Source organism: Eretmochelys imbricata, chromosome 1 (genome assembly GCF_965152235.1).
Source record: "Eretmochelys imbricata isolate rEreImb1 chromosome 1, rEreImb1.hap1, whole genome shotgun sequence".
In the NCBI taxonomy this organism is placed as follows: Eukaryota; Metazoa; Chordata; order Testudines; family Cheloniidae; genus Eretmochelys; species Eretmochelys imbricata.
Genome location: NC_135572.1, coordinates 160,834,389 through 160,852,305, shown reverse-complemented (window position 1 = coordinate 160,852,305; position 17,917 = coordinate 160,834,389). Strand labels below are relative to the sequence as shown.

General features: G+C 43.8%; 1 protein-coding gene across 1 annotated transcript in view; it reads right to left on the bottom strand.

Moving 5' to 3' along the window:
- DSCAM (DS cell adhesion molecule) overlaps positions 1-17,917 on the bottom strand; it is a 558,550-nt gene that overhangs the window by 231,663 nt on the left and 308,970 nt on the right. Inside the window, exons 4-6 of the mRNA XM_077813965.1 lie at positions 17,610-17,756; positions 2,651-2,929; positions 605-880 (exon numbers count right to left, since the gene is read on the bottom strand). Coding sequence (XP_077670091.1) covers positions 605-880; positions 2,651-2,929; positions 17,610-17,756 — 702 coding nt within the window. The remainder of the gene's footprint in view (positions 1-604; positions 881-2,650; positions 2,930-17,609; positions 17,757-17,917) is intronic.

Below are 17,917 nucleotides of genomic sequence, written 5' to 3'. Positions count from 1 at the left end.
CTCTTTAGGCTTTCTTAGTCACAGGAGATGGTTGCCGAGGTAACTAGGTCCAGGCAGGTAATCTCTTCTTTTTCTATAAAGACTAAAAATAGTGGCCATGCCATGACTGCACTACAGCCTCATTAGTGAACTGGCTCTGTACAAATTGATTACTTTCCTCACTTGATTATTATGTGGAACATTATGTCAGTTACTTAGTATGATCTCCAGACCTTCAACTGATTTCACAGCCAGCCTGAAAACTGTGTTTGGAATGAAATGTTTGATCCTCAGTGGGGATCTCTCTTCTCTCTTGTCCTGGAGTTACAGAATTTTGGATAGCAGCAGAAAATTAACGCATTTGGTGGGGCTTCGGTAGGAGGGATATTTTTCAAATCAATTTATTTGACACTTGGACCTTCATTTCCTCTCATTTGTTGTTCTGGAGCCTGGAAAGGTACATATATCTCCCAAAGTGTGTGGCTAGCTTCATCCTTCCTACAGGCACAGGGTCTTCTCTCTCCTTATAATTGGAGACCACAAGCATATTATATATATTGTACTATATACATACTATAACACTTCACTGTAGCCAATAACACTACTAAAGCAGGTAATGACTAACCTTCTAGCACCACCTGAACATAGTCTTGAGCAGACATCTTGTCCTTGCGTACAAAGCACTGGTACGCTCCACCATCACTTTTGGCCATGCCATCCATAATGAGATTCTCACGGTTGATCCCCACGATTCTCACGTTGTTTCCAGGGTTGATGATTTCACCATTTCGGTACCAGGAGAGTTCTTGGTCCTCAGTTCCAGTCACACTGCAGGACAAGGACACTTGACTACCAACACTGCTTTTAACTTTCCGTGGACTGATTGTGGCTTTCAGAGGCTCTGAAGATTTAAGTCAAAAGGAGAGGGGGGGGAAAGGAAGACATTATGTATCTTTTTAAAAAATATGACTAACAGGTGACCTTTCACTGAGAAAAAATGCTGAATCACAAACACACATCACTGAAATGAGAATAGGCGGCCATGTTTGCTTTCAAGGGCTTTTCAAGGCCACAGTCCCACAATTAGTTCTGCACAGGCAGACCTCTATACCCATTTGGAGTCCCACTGCCATCAGTGGGGCTCTGCCTGGATGCGAGTGTGCCCCTGTGTGGAACTCATTGTGAGATAAGCAAACAAAGCAGTAAAATAGCCCAAGGGACTTTAATCTCAGTGTCACCATTTAAGAATATTATGATATATTTTTATTGAAGTTTGATATTATGTGTGAAAGAAAATTCACAGTATTGAAGTAACAATAGTAAACACAAGGAAGGGAGTCTTTATCCACACACATACCAACAACTAAAACTACTGAATTTGGATCTCCATTCCAACCACCCTACATTTTGATTGGGCCCAGTACATATATAACAGACCACCATGGAATTTATATCCAGATGGGATTCTCCCCCAGGGTTTTTGTTCAATACCACCTCTATCAACAAGAAATAATTTAAAACATAATACATCTCTTTTATCGTCTGTGGATATCTATTATGAATTAAATGTGATGAGATATTGTTTATTTAGCATGTTTAATGACCAGCATTGTAACTAATATTGGAAACACTATCAATATTATTTATTTTACATTTCTCTCTCAGTCTCTCTCTCTTTCTCACACACACAGACACAGCTATGGATATAAGATATTAGACTATATTCTGTAAAATAGATGAGTTAAATAAAGAATTATATATTATATTTTATACAGACATACACAATTCCTTAGTTAACCTAATTCTGCTTTAAAGAATATTGTATAATATGATCATTTAAAAGTTATTATTATTTCCCTATTGAGGATTGCTAGATATTCCTGGTCTGTTATGAGCCTGTACAATATTAAGTGGATCTGATTAAACTTATCTGTTATGAATGTTTTACAAATTTAGCTCTCTTTTTTAATTTGTGAATCATTGATAAATGATCCTGAGTTTCTTTGGATGTATTTGTTATTTGTAATTATTCGCTGAATAATTTTTAGACAATGGATTGTTCACACACTTTTCCTTCTGACGATTTCTTATTCATGTTGTGTGGTTGGAAATCTAAATCAGATGGTATTGTTTCTGCTCCTTTATAGCAAAAAAATTAAACAACAGAAGAATAACAAAGAGCAAAACAATACAGCATTTCAGACTAATAATCATCTATGATAAAATTCATGAGACATTCAGGATTTGCATACATTTTCATGAATACTCAGGGATTACCTGAATATTCAAAATAATGAATAGCAGGAATCCCAGTGACCAGAGCTTGACACTTTTATTCAGAAGACTCTTTGCAATTCATCCAGTTCGATTACCAAGCAAAATATATCCTTTATGTGAAAAATCACATAACCGTGTGATAAACTGTGTTCATTTTGCACTTCTGATCTCTCATCTGCATTCTGCCCACTAATCCATCTCCACTGAGACAGCTTATAACATTGCAAACCTTGGAGCAGCTTCAAGCAGCCACCATTGCCAATAACAAAACAAGTAATAGCAACAAAAACAATAACAAAAGAAGCTTCTAGGTTTCCTTCTTTTCCTTCCATTGCAAAAGCAAGCACGATCATGAGTTTGAAATTATACTTGCCACATTCAATCCTGGACTTACGTTTTACATGCAGATGCCCTATCACCTCAGCAGTACCATAGTTGTTCCACACCTCACAAACGTAGTTGCCTGAGTCTGAAGGACGTGTGTTCTCTATCAGCAGACCTGTGACTGTCTGCCGAAACCTGCTATCTGGCTCCCAGGGAACATTGTCCTTCAGCCAACGGTACTTTGGTGCTGGGTGCCCCGATGCTTTGCAAGGCAGCTCCACCCGCTGTCCTGCCATGGCTTTACGTTGGTCAAACCCATCCAGAATAGATGGTGCTGAGTTTGCTGGGTCTGGAAAGCAAATAGATGTTTTCAGTGTAGTTAATTAAGATTATTACATTTTTGAAGCAATATGCTGCTATTTATCCTCCTTTTTTCAGTTGCTATCCCAGAATTTTATGTACTGTAAACTGCTAGTGTGGACCAGTCATCCAGATTGTGGTATCTCAGCAGTACTGGCTTACATCCAGCAGCATGTACTAAATAAACATTGCAGGATTACTTGGAAGCCCTCCCACTGGATTTTTTCCAGGTGGCAGTCATTCTTCACGTTACCCATCAGGAAAGAGAAGAGCCAGAAAGTGTAAACACAGTTCACCTAGAACTAAACCAACATATTCCACCCGCTTCTAAGGGGTCAGAAGGTTTTGAACTAGAAGAGTGAATTATTCCCTTGTTAGAAGAGAAATGGGCAGAAGCAAGGGGCGGTGTGTTTGTAGTCTAATTGACAAATATTGTATGTTCTTAAAAAGGAGTCTTAGACAGCAAAAGTAAACTGCAGCTTATAACTCCAGCAAACTGCTCTTTGTCCAGGTTCCCAGAAGACTTTCTCACACAAACAGGTCCCAAACTGCCATGTGACCGTTGTTATTTCTATTCTAGAGAAATGTGGCACATTAACTCCATGTTTATGCTTCAATACCTCACCAAACATAACGATCGACATGCTATGTCTTGTTTTTTCGCCTGTAAGCTCTTTAGGACAGGGGCTGTCATTTTCTTATGTTTGTGCTGCACGCTGTACAATGGGGCCCAAGCTAATTGAGGCCTCTAGGCACCACCACACAATACATGTTTATTACTACTACTAAAATAAAATACAATAAATAATAATGAAAATATCAAATATTGACTTAAATGAAGCTATTTTTCTTATATCTTAACCAATTTTGCGACAACAATGGTAGACTCCACATGTTAAACTTCCCCTCTCTCTCACCTAGCATATGTTGATCTATTTGTTGCACTCCATCTGCTGTGTACTATAGAGTTGTTATGCAAGTTATAAAAACAGTTCTAAAAAATAAAACACCATTAGACTGCAAACAAATGGGCTAAGCAGTCACCCACGTTAATTGTATATAAACAGTTAGTAAAATATGAATTGTCAGGTTTAATCAAAGATAACCACACAATCTTTGCCTCTCTCTGGAGGCTAGCAAAACACTTGAACCACTATAAAATGGTTATTAACCTTTCCATAACTGTTGTTCTTTGGATATGTTGCACATATCCATTCCACTGTAGGTGTGTGTGCCCCAGTGCACAGTCATTGGAGAATTCTTTCCCTTAGCAGAACCCATTGGAGTGGCACAAAGGCCCACTGCCACCTCATGTATTGCACACAACTATAAAGGAAAGAACTGTCCCTGACCTCCCTCAGTTCCTTCCCCCGGAAGACTCTGATAGAGAGGGGAAGGAAAGCAGGGCGTGGAAAGGACTTGTGCAACACATCTTGAAGAACAATAGTTACAGAAAGGTTACTAACTGTTTCTTCTTCTTTGAGTGATTGAACATGGCCATGCCTCTGTGGCTGACTCACAAGCAACCCCAAGTGCAGGTTGTGTGAGTCTGTGTGAACAGGGACTGGAGGACCACTTGTCCAAATTGAGCATTGTCTCTAGATTGTTGGGAGATGGCGTAGTGAGAGGTAAATATATGACAAGATGACCAGATTGCTGCTTTGCAAATGTCTAATATGGGAATGTTAGCCAGAAAAGTCACAGACGCTGCTTGGGACCTAGCTGAATGACCCAACACTCTATCAAGAGCCTTCATGTTAGCCAACTGGTAACAAAAACAAATACAACGGGATATCCAAGACACGATCCTTTGAGTGAATACAGAACTGCCCTTCCTTCTGTCTGCAAATGCAATAAACAACTGAGTCGAAGACCTGAAAGGTTTAATCTGATCTAGATAAAAAGTGAAAGCTCTTCTAACATCAGAGCATGAAGGCTCTCCTCATCCTTATGACCATGATGCTTTGGGAAGAAAGTCAGCAAGAAGATTCCTTGGTTAATATGAAAAGTGGAAACCACCTTGGTAAGAAATTTTGGGTGAGGATGATGGCAAACTTTTTCAGTGTAGAAACATGTATATGGAGGATCTGACACTAGCACCCTGAGCTCTCCCACTCTCCTGACTGGTATAATGGCCACTAAAAAAAGCTACCTTCATCAAAGGAGGCAACTGGGAGCAGGTCAACTGAGGCTCCATGCGGGCGTGGCTGGCGGGACCCATCATCTTTGCTAAGACTAGATTCAGGCTCCATAGGGGAGCAGCATTCTACGCATGCAGAAATAGTCTGTCCAAGCCCTTTAAAAGTCTTACAGACATTGGGATGGAAAAAAGAGATCAGTTAGCAATAGGTGGGAATGCTAGGATAGACATTAGCTACACACTGATTGAGTTAATCTCCAACACTTGGAGTTTTAGGGATAGAAGATAGTCCAGCATGTGCTGAATAGAAGCAAGGACTGGGGAAAACCCTTTCAGCCTGGATCAAATGGAAAATCTCTTTCATTTAGCCAGGTAAGCGCTCTTATTTGATGGTTTTGTACTATTCAGCAGCACCTCCTGAACTTCCCTAGAGCAGGACTCTGCCACCAACGTCAACTGGGGGCTGGTCCCATTCCCACTCTTCTTGAGATTGATCATGAAACGGGTCCTGAATTTTTGGTGCTGGGCTCAGTACCAATGCTAAGTTGTCTGCAGCATTGATGTTCCTTGTGGCCAGTAGATGGAGTTGGCCGAGATGGATGCAGAGGTGCTCTTGATTGAGGGGGAAACCCTCAATACTTCTCAGAGCAGGGCTTAAAGCCCTTATAGATGTTACATCTGTTGCTTACGTGAGCCTTCCCCAAGCACTTAAAGCAGCTGAGGTGAGGGTCCCTAATCAGCACTGCCTTACCACAAGAGTGGCAGGGCTTGAAGCCCGGAGACTGCATAACTCCAGTACTAGGGCTGGTACCCATATTAGGCACTGGAGACACACAAACAACAAAAAAAATCATTTTTTTCTTTTTCAACTCATCTACACTAATGAACTAAACAGATTCTAAAAATGGTACTGCTTATACACTAAAATAAAAGACTTGCAGAATCAATAAAAAAGGGAGCTCCAGCAACTGTCATGGGCAGTAGGAGGGAAGTAAGGGGGTGAGGGCGGTCAGGGTGGCTCTTCCCTTTATGCTTGTGTGTGGTGCACGAGTCAGCAGAAAGCGCTTGTGCCACCCCAATGGGTATCACTAGGAAAAAACCTCTCCGACAGCTGTGCTGTGGAGTGCACAAACACCTACAGTGGAATGGACATGTGCAATTACTTGAGGAAGAACATCAGTGCTGTAGCATGTTTTCACCAACTGTAAGCTCTACCATCCAAACCAATGATTTTACATGCATTAGTAGCCACTGGGCCTATCTTTGGCAACAACACCTATAACATTTGTTAGCATGCCGTGCTGTGCATGTGTGGCTTTCAGAAATTACATTCTCCCAGTAACATTTTAGAAAAGCTGAAAGCAATCATAACAAAGTGGTTAACCTGCTCCTCCTTCATCTCTGGTTTGTAGCGTCAGACCACAGCCACAATGTGAAGATGTTGTGTAACAAGAGTTTCTGTATATATCCTGTTTGGCACTCTGCTGCCTCAACTTGGTTTTGATGGAGTTAACTCAGGAGAAATGCAAATATGGATAGGATGCTAGTAATGGTCCCTATGATATGCTGACACTTCAGTGGACTGTTCAACATCTCATAAGTTTAAAGAGCTTCAGATGCACAGTGGTCTTCTCTGCTACTGAATGAAGTAAGTGTGTGTGGTCTTAATTCCACCAGGGATGTGCCTAGGATGGCTATAGTGATACAACATTTTATATGCTTTCTAACCACACTCAAGAGGACACTAACCTGTACATCACCCCTGATGTGTGCTATTTTATGGGCATTAAATCAAACCACAAAGCTGATGAGTTGTGATGTTGCTGCTGTCAACCAGATGATATTGTCCATTATGGTGCTGGAGTGGACAAAAGATCTGAGGGCCATCAGAACAAAAAGGTAGATGAAGTAGTACTATCATGAGGGTGCAGAATACAACAGATGCTACAGAGTAATGGAGGGTATGTCTACACTATGAAATTAGGTCGAATTTATAGAAGTCGGTTTTTTAGAAATCGGTTTTATATATTTGAGAGTGTGTGTCCCCACACAAAATGCTCTAAGTGCAGTAAGTGCATTAACTCGGCGGAGTGCTTCCACAGTACTGAGGCTAGCATCGACTTCCGGAGAGTTGCACTGTGGGTAGCTATCCCACAGCTCCCGCAGTCTCCGCCGCCCATTGGAATTCTGGGTTGAGATCCTAATGCCTGATGGGGCAAAAACATTGTTGTGGATGGTTCTGGGTCCATGTCGTCAGGCCCTCCCTCCTTCCCTCCATGAAAGCAGCAGCAGACAATTGTTTCACATCTTTTTTCCTCATTTACCTGTGCAGACGCCATACCACGGCAAGCATGGAGCCCGCTCAGCTCACTGTCACCATACGCCTCCTGGGTGCTGGCAGACACGGTACTGCATTGCTACACAGCAGCAGCTCATTGCCTTGTGGCAACAGACGGCGCAATAGGCCTGATAACCATCGTCATCATGTCCGAGGTGCTCTTGGCCGCCTCGATAAGGTCGGTCAGGAGCGCCTGGGCAGACATGGGCTCAGGGACTAAAATAGGAGTGACTCGACCAGGTCATTCTCTTTAGTCCTGCCGGCAGTCGTATTGCACCGTCTTCTGCTGAGCAGCTAGGAGATGAGGATGGCTACAGTCCTACTGCACCATCTGCTGCCAGCCAAAGATGTAAAAGATAGATGGAGTGGATCAAAACAAGAAAAAGACCAGATTTGTTTTGTATTCATTTGCTCCCCCCCTCCCCCCTCCCTCCCTCCATGAAATCAACGTCCGACAATTGTTTCGGTGAGGTCTGTCAGGGGCACCTTGAAAAATTTAACAGAGATTCAGTCTTGCCTGGAATACCAGTGGGTTGAGCATTGGCCTGCTAAACTCAGGGTTTTGAGTTCAATCCTTGAGGGGGTCATTCTGTGTGATAGTTGTTTTTGTTTCTCCTTGATGTAAAGCCACCCCCTTTAATTCCCTGTAAGCCATGTCCTCAGTCGCCCCTCTCTCCTTCAGAGCAACGGCAGACAATTGTTCCACGCCTTTTTTCCGTGCAGACACCATACCATGGCAAGCATGGAGCCCGCTCAGATCACTTTGGCAATTAGGAGCACATTAAACACCACGCGCATTATCCAGCAGTATATGCAGCACCAGAACCTGGCAAAGCGAAACCGGGTGAGTAGGCGACATTAGCGTGGTGACGAGAGTGATGAGGACATGGACACAGACTTCTCTCAAAGCACGGTCCCTGGCAACATGGGCATCATGGTGCTAATGGGGCAGGTTCATGCCATGGAATGCCGATTCTGGGCCCGGGAAACAAGCACGGACTGGTGGGGACTGCATAGAGTTGCAGGTTTGGGATGATTCCCAGTGGCTGCGAAACTTTTGCATGTGTAAGGGCACTTTCATGGAACTTTGTGACTTGCTTTCCCCTGCCCTGAAGCACCAGAATACCAAGATGAGAGCAGCCCTCACAGCTGAGAAGTGAGTGGCAATAGCCCTGTGGAAGCTTGCAACACCAGACAGCTACTGGTCAGTCAAGAATCAATTTGGAGGGGGCAAATCTACTGTGGGGGCTGCTGTGATGCAAGTAGCCAATGCAATCAAAGATCTGCTGATATCAAGGGTAGTGAGACTGGGAAATGTGCAGGTCATAGTGGATGGCTTTGCTGCAATGGGATTCCCTAACTGTGGTGGGGCCATAGACGGAACCCATATCCCTATCTTGGCACTGGAGCACCGAGCCGGCGAGTACATAAACCGCAAGGGGTACTTTTCAATAGTGCTGCAAGCTCTGGTGGATCACAAGGGACGTTTCACCAACGTCAACGTGGGATGGCCGGGAAAGGTACATGACGCTCGCATCTTCAGGAACTCTGGTCTGTTTCAAAAGCTGCAGGAAGGGACTTTATTCCCAGACCAGAAAATAACCGTTGGGGATGTTGAAATGCCTATATGTATCCTTGGGGACCCAGCCTACCCCTTAATGCCATGGCTCATGAAGCCATACACAGGCAGCCTGGACAGTAGTCAGGAGCTGTTCAACTACAGGCTGAGCAAGTGCAGAATGGTGGTAGAATGTGCATTTGGACGTTTAAAGGCGCGCTGGCGCAGTTTACTGACTCGCTTAGACCTCAGCGAAACCAATATTCCCACTGTTATTACTGCTTGCTGTGCGCTCCACAATATCTGTGACAGCAAGGGGGAGACGTTTATAGCGGGGTGGGAGGTTGAGGCAAATAGCCTGGTTGCTGGTTATGCGCAGCCAGACACCAGGTCAGAAGAGCACAGGAGGGCGCGGTACGCATCAGAGAAGCTTTGAAAACCAGTTTCATGACTGGCCAGGCTACGATGTAAAAGTTCTGTTTGTTTCTCCTTGATGAACCCCCCCACACACACACCTTGGTTCACTCTACTTCCCTGTAAGCTAACCACCCTCCCCTCTTCGATCACTGCTTGCAGAGGTAATAAAGTCATTGTTGCTTCACATTCATGCACTCTTTATTAATTCATCACACAAATAGGGGGATAACTGCCAAGGTAGCCCGGGAGGGGTGGTGGAGGAGGGAAGCACCAGGTGGGGTGGTGGAGGAGGGAAGGACAAGGCCACACAGCACTTTAAAACTTTAAAACTGATTGCATGTCAGCCTTCTGTTGCTTGGGCAATCTTCTGGGGTGGAGTGGCTGGGTGGCTGGAGGCCCCCCACTACGTTCTTGGGCGTCTGGGTGAGGAGGCTATGGAACTTGGGGAGGAGGACGGTTGGTTACACAGGGGCTGTAGCGGCAGTCTGTGCTCCTGCTGCCTTTCCTGCAGCTCAACCATACGCTGGAGTGTATTAGTTTGATCCTCCAGCAGCCTCAGCATTGAATCCTGCCTCCTCTCATCATGCTGCCGCCACCTATCAGCTTCAGCCCTCTCTTCAGCCCGTCACTTACTCTCCTCAGCCCGCCACCTCTCCTCCCGGTCATTTTGTGCTTTCCTGAACTTTGACATTGTCTGCCTCCACACATTTGTCTGTGCTCTGTCAGTGTGGGAGGACAGCATGAGGTCAGAGAACATTTCAGCATGAGTGCGTTTTTTTCGCCTTCTAATCTTCGCTAACCTCTGGGAAGGAGAAGATCCTGTGATCCTTGAAACACATGCAGCTGGTGGAGAAAAAAAAAGGGACAGTGGTATTTAAAAAGACACATTTTATAGAACAACGGGTACACTCTTTCACGGTAAACCTTGCTGTTAACATTACATACATAGCACATGTGCTTTCGTTACAAGGTTGCATTTTGTTTGCCCCCACTGTATGGCTAACCACTCCCCTTCCCATGGCTAACAGCGGGGAACATTTCTGTTCAGCCACAGGCAAACAGCCCAGCAGGAATGGGCACCTCTGAATGTCCCCTTAAGAAAAGCACCCTATTTCAACCAGGTGACCATGAATGATATCACTCTCCTGAGGATAACACAGAGAAATAAAGAATGGATGTTGTTTGAATGCCAGCAAACATACGGTGCAATGCTTTGTTTTACAATGATTCCCGACTACATGCTACTGGCTTGGCGTGGTAAAGTGTCCTACCATGGAGGACGGAATCAGGCTGCCCTCCCCAGAAAACTTTTGCAAAGGCTTTGGGAGTACATCCAGGAGAGCTTTATTGAGATGTCCCTGAAGGATTTCCGCTCCATCCCCAGACACATTAACAGACTTTTCCAGTAGCTGTACTGGCCGCGAATGTCAAGGCAAATTAATCATTAAACACGCTTGCTTTTAAACCATGTATAATATTTACAAAGGTACACTCACCAGAGGTTCCTTCTCCGCCTGGTGGGTCCGCGACGCAGCCTTGGGTGGGTTCGGGGGTTACTGGCTCCAGGTCCAGGGTGAGAAACAGTTCCTGGCTGTCGGGAAAACCGGTTTCTCCGCTTGCTTGCTGTGAGCTATCTACAACCTCATCATCATCTTCCTCATCCCCAAAACCTGCTTCCGTGTTGCCTCCCCCTCTATTGACGGAGTCAAAGCACAGGGTTGGGGTAGTGGTGGCTGAACACCCTAAAATGGCATGCAGCTCATCATAGAAGTGGCAAGTTTGGGGCTTTGACCCGGAGCGGCCGTTTGCCTCTCTGGTTTTCTGGTAGGCTTGCCTGAGCTCCTTAAGTTTCATGTGGCACTGCTTCGGGTCCCTGTTATGGCCTCTGTCCTTCATGCCCTGGGAGATTTTGACAAATGTTTTGGCATTTTGAAAACTGGAACGGAGTTCTGATAGCATGGATTCCTCTCCCCATACAGCGATCAGATCCCATACCTCCCATTCGGTCCATGCTGGAGCTCTTTTGCAATTCTGGGACTCCATCATGTTCACCTCTGCTGATGAGCTCTGCACTCACCTGCAGCTCGCCATGCTGGCCAAACAGGAAATGAGATTCAAAAGTTCATGGGCCTGTTCCTGTCTACCTGGCCAGTGCATCTGAGTTGAGAGTGCTGTCCAGAGAGGTCACAATGGAGCACTCTGGGATAGCTCCCGGTGGCCAATACCGTCGAATTGCATCCACAGTACCCCAAATTCGACCCAGCAAGGCCAATTTCAGCACTAAACCCCTCGCTGCGGGTGGAGTAAAGAAATCGATTTTAAGAGCCCTTTAAGTCGATAAAAAGGGCTTCATCGTGTGGACGGATGCAGGGTTAAATCAATTTAACGCTGCTAAATTCGACCTCAACTTCTAGTGTAGACCAGGGCTTAGAATCAGTGATGCAGTGAGAAGATCATAACATCCTGGCCACCTTAAGTCAGTTTGTTTAATTTTTTTTAAAACTGATTTTATAACTTGTTTAAAACTTGGAAGTGACTTTTAAAATACATCCTGGCTGTGATTGGCAAAGCTACCTAAGGGAACTAGATGCCCAAGTTTCACTGAAACTGATGAGGTTTGGATATCCTGTTGTGATAATTGGGCCTGCAAATGTACCCTGATTGTGAGCCCAATTTTAAAAAGTGAGTGTATGTTCATGAGACGTCACAATAACCCATAACAACAAATGTGTATGGAAAAGGGTACGAAAAGGAGACAAAGACTGAATATTTTTAAAAGGCCGACTGATATTACTCAAGCACTGTGCTAAATCATATTTGGTAAACAAGAAAAGTATGGAACAAGAAATCAGTGAACCATAATTGGTGTTTCGGAAACTACGCCTAATTGTTGACAAAATAATGAGGGGACAGGCTATTCCATCCATCCCTCTGTTTGCAGGTCCTTAAAGAAAGAGAATTTTGGAAGAAAAATTGGCTACTAGAGCAAGTTTCATCACCGCGGCTGACAGTCTCTCTATCTCCTGGGCCTTTGTAATCCTAATCCTGAGAGAGGTCCTGACCAGACTGGGCTAGAGAGAGGGACCCAGATGACATCACAACCTCTACTGGCTCCAGCTGAATCCCAAACACCACTTAGGCAGATCTGAATATATTTTTTTAAAAAGAGTTTGCATCCCTCCTCTACAAGTTGCATATAAAATGGCTACACATTTTATAGGAAATTCCACTTTTTTGTTTGTTTGGTGTGGTTGCCACTTTTGTGCAACACTATTCAAAAGCTTCCAGGGGCAGGAGGCTTTTGAATAGATGTTTTCAGTTTCAAAGTGTTTGACAGGTCTAAGTGGTACAGTTTGCAATCCCCTAAAGTGCAAATCCATGAAGTGGCATTCAGACCTTGGAACACAACAAGGATCACCTATTCAGATACAGGGAACTAAAGAAGTGGATGAAGAAGAAAAAGATATCTAAAATACCAGAGTCCAACATGCATGTGCTTGCTTCATGGAACAGTTATTCCCTGTGGCACATGCACTGGTTTACAAAGCATGTGTGGTGGAGAAGATAATACAGATATAGGTAACATAGATCCATTTTGGGATGCACAAAATAAAACTAAAGTGACCCTTCTTTCTTGCATTCTGTTCTAATGTATTCAGGTATCTCTTCAATAGCCATATTTTCTCATAGACTAGTCCTCAAATAGATTCCTACCATTTTTCAGTTAAAAACAGAAAGGAAAAGAGGAAAGGAAACCCATTTCTCTATTTGTAATCACCTCCAATAAAATAAACAGGAAAGCATAGAATATCAGGGTTGGAAGGAACCTCAGGAGGTCATCTGGTCCAACCCCCTGCTCAGAGCAGGACCAATCCCCAACTAAATCATCCCAGCCAGGGCTTTGTCAAGCCTGACCTTAAAAACTTCTAAGGAAGGAGAGTCCACCACCTCCCTAGGTAACACATTCCAGTGCTTCACCACCCTCCTAGTGAAAAAAGTTTTTCCTAATATCCAAACTAAACCTCCCCCACTGCAACTTGAGACTATTACTCCTTGTTCCGTCATCAGCTACCACTGAACAGTCTAGAGCCATCCTCTTTGGAACCCCCTTTCAGGTAGTTGAAAGCAGCTATCAAATCCCCCCTCATTCTTCTCTTCTGCAGACTAAACAATCCCAGTTCCCTCAGCCTCTCCTCATAAGTCATGTGTTCCAGTCCCCTAATCATTTTTGTTGCCCTCCGCTGGACACTTTCCAATTTTTCCACATCCTTCTTGTGGTGTGGGGCCCAAAACTGGACACAGTACTCCAGATGAGGCCTCACCAATGTCGAATGGGGGGAACGATCATGTCCCTCGATCTGTTGGCAATGCCCCTACTTATACATCCCAAAATGCCATTGGCCTTCTTGGCAACAAGGGCACACTGTTGACTTATATCCAGCTTCTCATCCACTGTAACCCCTACGTCCTTTTCTGCAGAACTGCTGCCTAGCCATTTGGTCCCTAGTCTGTAGCGGTGCATGGGATTCTTCCGTCCTAAGTGCAGGACTCTGCACTTGTCCTTGTTGAACCTCATCAGATTTCTTTTGGCCCAATCCTATAATTTGTCTAGGGCCCTCTGTATCCTATCCCTACCCTCCAGCATATCTACCTCTCCTCCCAGTTTAGTGTCATCTGCAAACTTGCTGAGGGTGCAATTCACACCATCCTCCAGATCATTAATGAAGATATTGAACAAAACCAGCCCCAGGACTGACCCTTGGGGCACTACGCTTGATACAGGCTGCCAACTAGACATGGAGCCATTGATCACTACCTGTTGAGCCTGACAATCTAGCCAGCTTTCTATCCACTTTATAGTCCATTCATCCAGCCCATACTTCTTTAACTTGCTGGCAAGAATACTGTGGGAGACTGTGTCAAAAGTTATGCTAAAGTCAGGGAATAACACATTCACTGCTTTCCACTCATCCATAGAGCCAGTTATCTCATCATAGAAGGCAATTAGATTAGTCAGGCATGATTTGCCCTTCGTGAATCCATGCTGACTGTTCCTGATCACTTTTCTCTCCTCTAAGTGCTTCAGAATTGATTCCTTGAGGAGCTGCTCCATGATTTTTCCAGGGACTGAGGTGAGGCTGACTGGCCTGTAACTCCCAGGATCCTCCTTCTTCCCTTTTTTAAAGATGGGCACTACATTAGCCTTTTTCCAGTCGTCCGAGACCTCCCCCAATCACCATGAGTTTTCAAAGATAATGTCCAATGGCTGTGCAATCAGATCTGCCAACTCCTTTAGCACTTCCTTTAGGGGAAAGGGATAGCTCAGTGGTTTGAGCATTGGCCTGCTAAACCCAGGGTTGTGAGTTCAAGGACTAGATGACCTCCTGAGGTCCCTTCCAAACCTGATCTTAAAAAAAAAAAAAAAAAAAAAAAAAAAAAGCACTGTATCCCAATTCAAATATCTAATGAAAAACAAACTGCAGCAACCTCTTTAAAATATTGTGATTCAGCAGTCGGCTTTGAACAAGGACAATGAAAAATTGAGGCAAAACATTGTGTCTGAAACTGTTCAGCTGTAGATCTTGTGTGTGTGTCCTGTTAAGACAAAGTCACTGGGAGGCGGAATTCTGTGCGTGAAGGCAGATTGGGCTCTTGGTTACACCTGTAGAACCCCAGGGATTTCAGCAGGAGTGCATGAGTGTAAATGAGAGCAGAAGTTAGCTTTTCAGGGGTGTAAAACTCACCACTTCAAAAGCCCCAAATGCTGAAGTTAAGGTAGTGTACATTAGGATGTACCAGACTTCCCACAATGACTGTGTGTGTGGAATTGGGCAGGAAAGGGAACTCTTTGCAGGGATATATCCTCTGGGCCACTCAAAAAAGGCATAAGTGATGGAACAGGCAGAAAGCCCTCTCTCCTCCTTATTCCAGGAAACAACTGGGGTAGAAACCCTCCTTTGCTGGTCAAGATAATGGCTTGATTATAGATTACCACTGGTTCAGGTTTAGCTTGATTTCATGAGAGAGTGGGGATATATTTCAGGGCTGAATGGGAAGGATGGAAATCACCTTTTACTGTTAAGACCAAATATCTGGGATAACTAGACAGACCATTGTGCTGGACTTATATTTCCTCATCTGGCTGGAAAAAGTACAGGTTAGTGTTTCAACCACATGGGACATAGTACAAATAGCAGGACTTGAATAGTGAAATACTTCTGGATTGTATAATGAAATAATATTTAGCATTTACATACTGATTTATATTTTCAAAGGGGCTGAACAATCATTAGAAAATATTCACAGAAGAAAGGGGAACAGCAGGTCTGATACTTTTGCAAGTCTTTGTGACCTAAGATCTCAGTCACAGTTGGCAAGCTGCAAGAAGTGGGGATTTGTGGATTTAATCACCAGATTTTCCTGATAAAGGATTAATGCCAGGGAAGGAGAATGAGTCCTTCAGTTGTTTGCTTGTGACAATTGCTATACCCAGAATGATCTGCAGGGCTATGGGCATATAACAGCTGTTTGATAGTGAAAACAGGTAATTGCTGCAATGCCATAATTAGGGCTTCTGTTTTTCAAGATTATTAATTTCATTTTTCAGAATTTATTTTTAGCAATTTTTGAGTTTTATGTGGCTGTCCAAAAATCAGGGGGTGGTGGGATTTTTGTAATGAGTAATCTCTTTGTCATATTCTCTAGCATGCTTTAATGTAGCACTGTTTCAGACAGCACTATGTTAAAGCACACCAGAGAATCTTTAGTGAGCACCTGCCAGGTTTATACTGACTAATTAATACACACCACATTAATGCACTTTAGAAATCATACCCCTGTAATCTGCATTACTGCTCTGTGTAGACAAACCCTTAGATCAGTGGTTCCCAAACTTGTTCCACCGCTTGTGCGGGGAAAGCCCCTGCTGGGCCAGGCCGGTTTGTTTACCGGCTGCGTCCACAGGTTCGGCAGCCGCAATCGGCTGACCCTGCGGACGCGGCAGGTAAAGAAACAGGTCCAACCCGCCAGGGACTTTCCCTGCACAAGCGGCGGAACAAGTCTGGGAACCACTGCCTTGGATATGAATAACCATGTCTAGTGTTTATTGGATAAACACCAAATTTCTTTCTTTTTTTTTAAATGAGATATATAAGGGTGTTTTATCACTGTTTATCAATTAAATAAAGAAAAACCCCAGAAACCCTAGCTATAACCCATGCCATATGCATCACATAGGAAGGCTAGCCTCTTGGGGGGCTGGGACAGGGAGAGGCTGTGCACGTACAGTCTGGGGCACAAAATCAGCTGATTTTGCAGATGTGTGTGATTTTTGGATACAGAAACAGACATGTACAAAGACATTCACACACACACATACACCCATTAACCATCAGAGGAGGGAGGTTTTGGAACAGCCTTCCAGTAGGAGTAATGGGGGCAAGAAACCTAACTGGTTTTAAAATGGAATTTGTTACATTTATGAAAGGGATTACATGGCAGCGTTGCCTGCAATAGCAGGGGACTGGATTCAGTGATGCAGAAGATCCCTTCGAGGCCTCTGTTTGTAAGTGGGGGTTCTAATCCTATGCTGTGGCACTAAATCCCAGTCCCAGCAGCCATTGCCTTCTGTCCTCACTCTCAGCTCCCTCACGGTTCCCTGTATTAAGATTGGGAGAAGCATTTGTTTTTTTAAGCAGCTTGCATGTCCAATTTTGAAAATAGTTTCCTTTTTTGGACATGCACATTTGTTTGCATAATTCAACCAAATCCCTGGACAAATTTTACTGCCCTACCTTTTTTTTCAAATGGTAGAGCCATGTGTATTTAATTACCAAGATACAGGAAGGTGGAGTTTCATTGAGAGCCAGGAACTCCTGCATTTTTATCCCAGTTCTGAGAAGGAATTGCTGTGTAGCCTTGGACCTGTAGCTTCTATATTTTGAGGGGATAGTTTACATTATAGCATTATGGACAGTATTTTCCACATATGATACAACAGAAAATACATAATTGAGTGAAAAAAAAAAAGAGAAAAGGCAACTTACATTTATAATGTTTCACTTCTACAGGGAAAGTACTGTAGAGTCTTACCTACTTATTTGTGCATTTAGTTTGCTAGACAAGTCATTATTAGTACCAGTAGTTCCTGCCTTATCAGTGCAGTCTGATAGAAAGAGAAATATGTAGTATACCGAGTTTAAGAAATTCCAGAGTACCTGATACAAAAAGTCTTGCACTGTTGCTTTGTCTTGTTTCTCCAGTGTATCTGTGCCGCGTGATACATCGGTAGTTATACAATCCATCTTCATTCTGTACATCTACAATATACAAGGCTCCCGTGGATGTGATGAGAAATCTAGATCCTGAAAGATACAAGAGTTTACAGTGTTCAAAACCCCTGAAGATTTTTATTATTGTTTTGTCTTCTGAGGTAAAAAATAGACGTTTTCCTCATAAGAGTCTAGAGATAATGTGTTGCAAATCTTATATTTTACAAAGTGTCCATTCATGAATGCCTATCTTG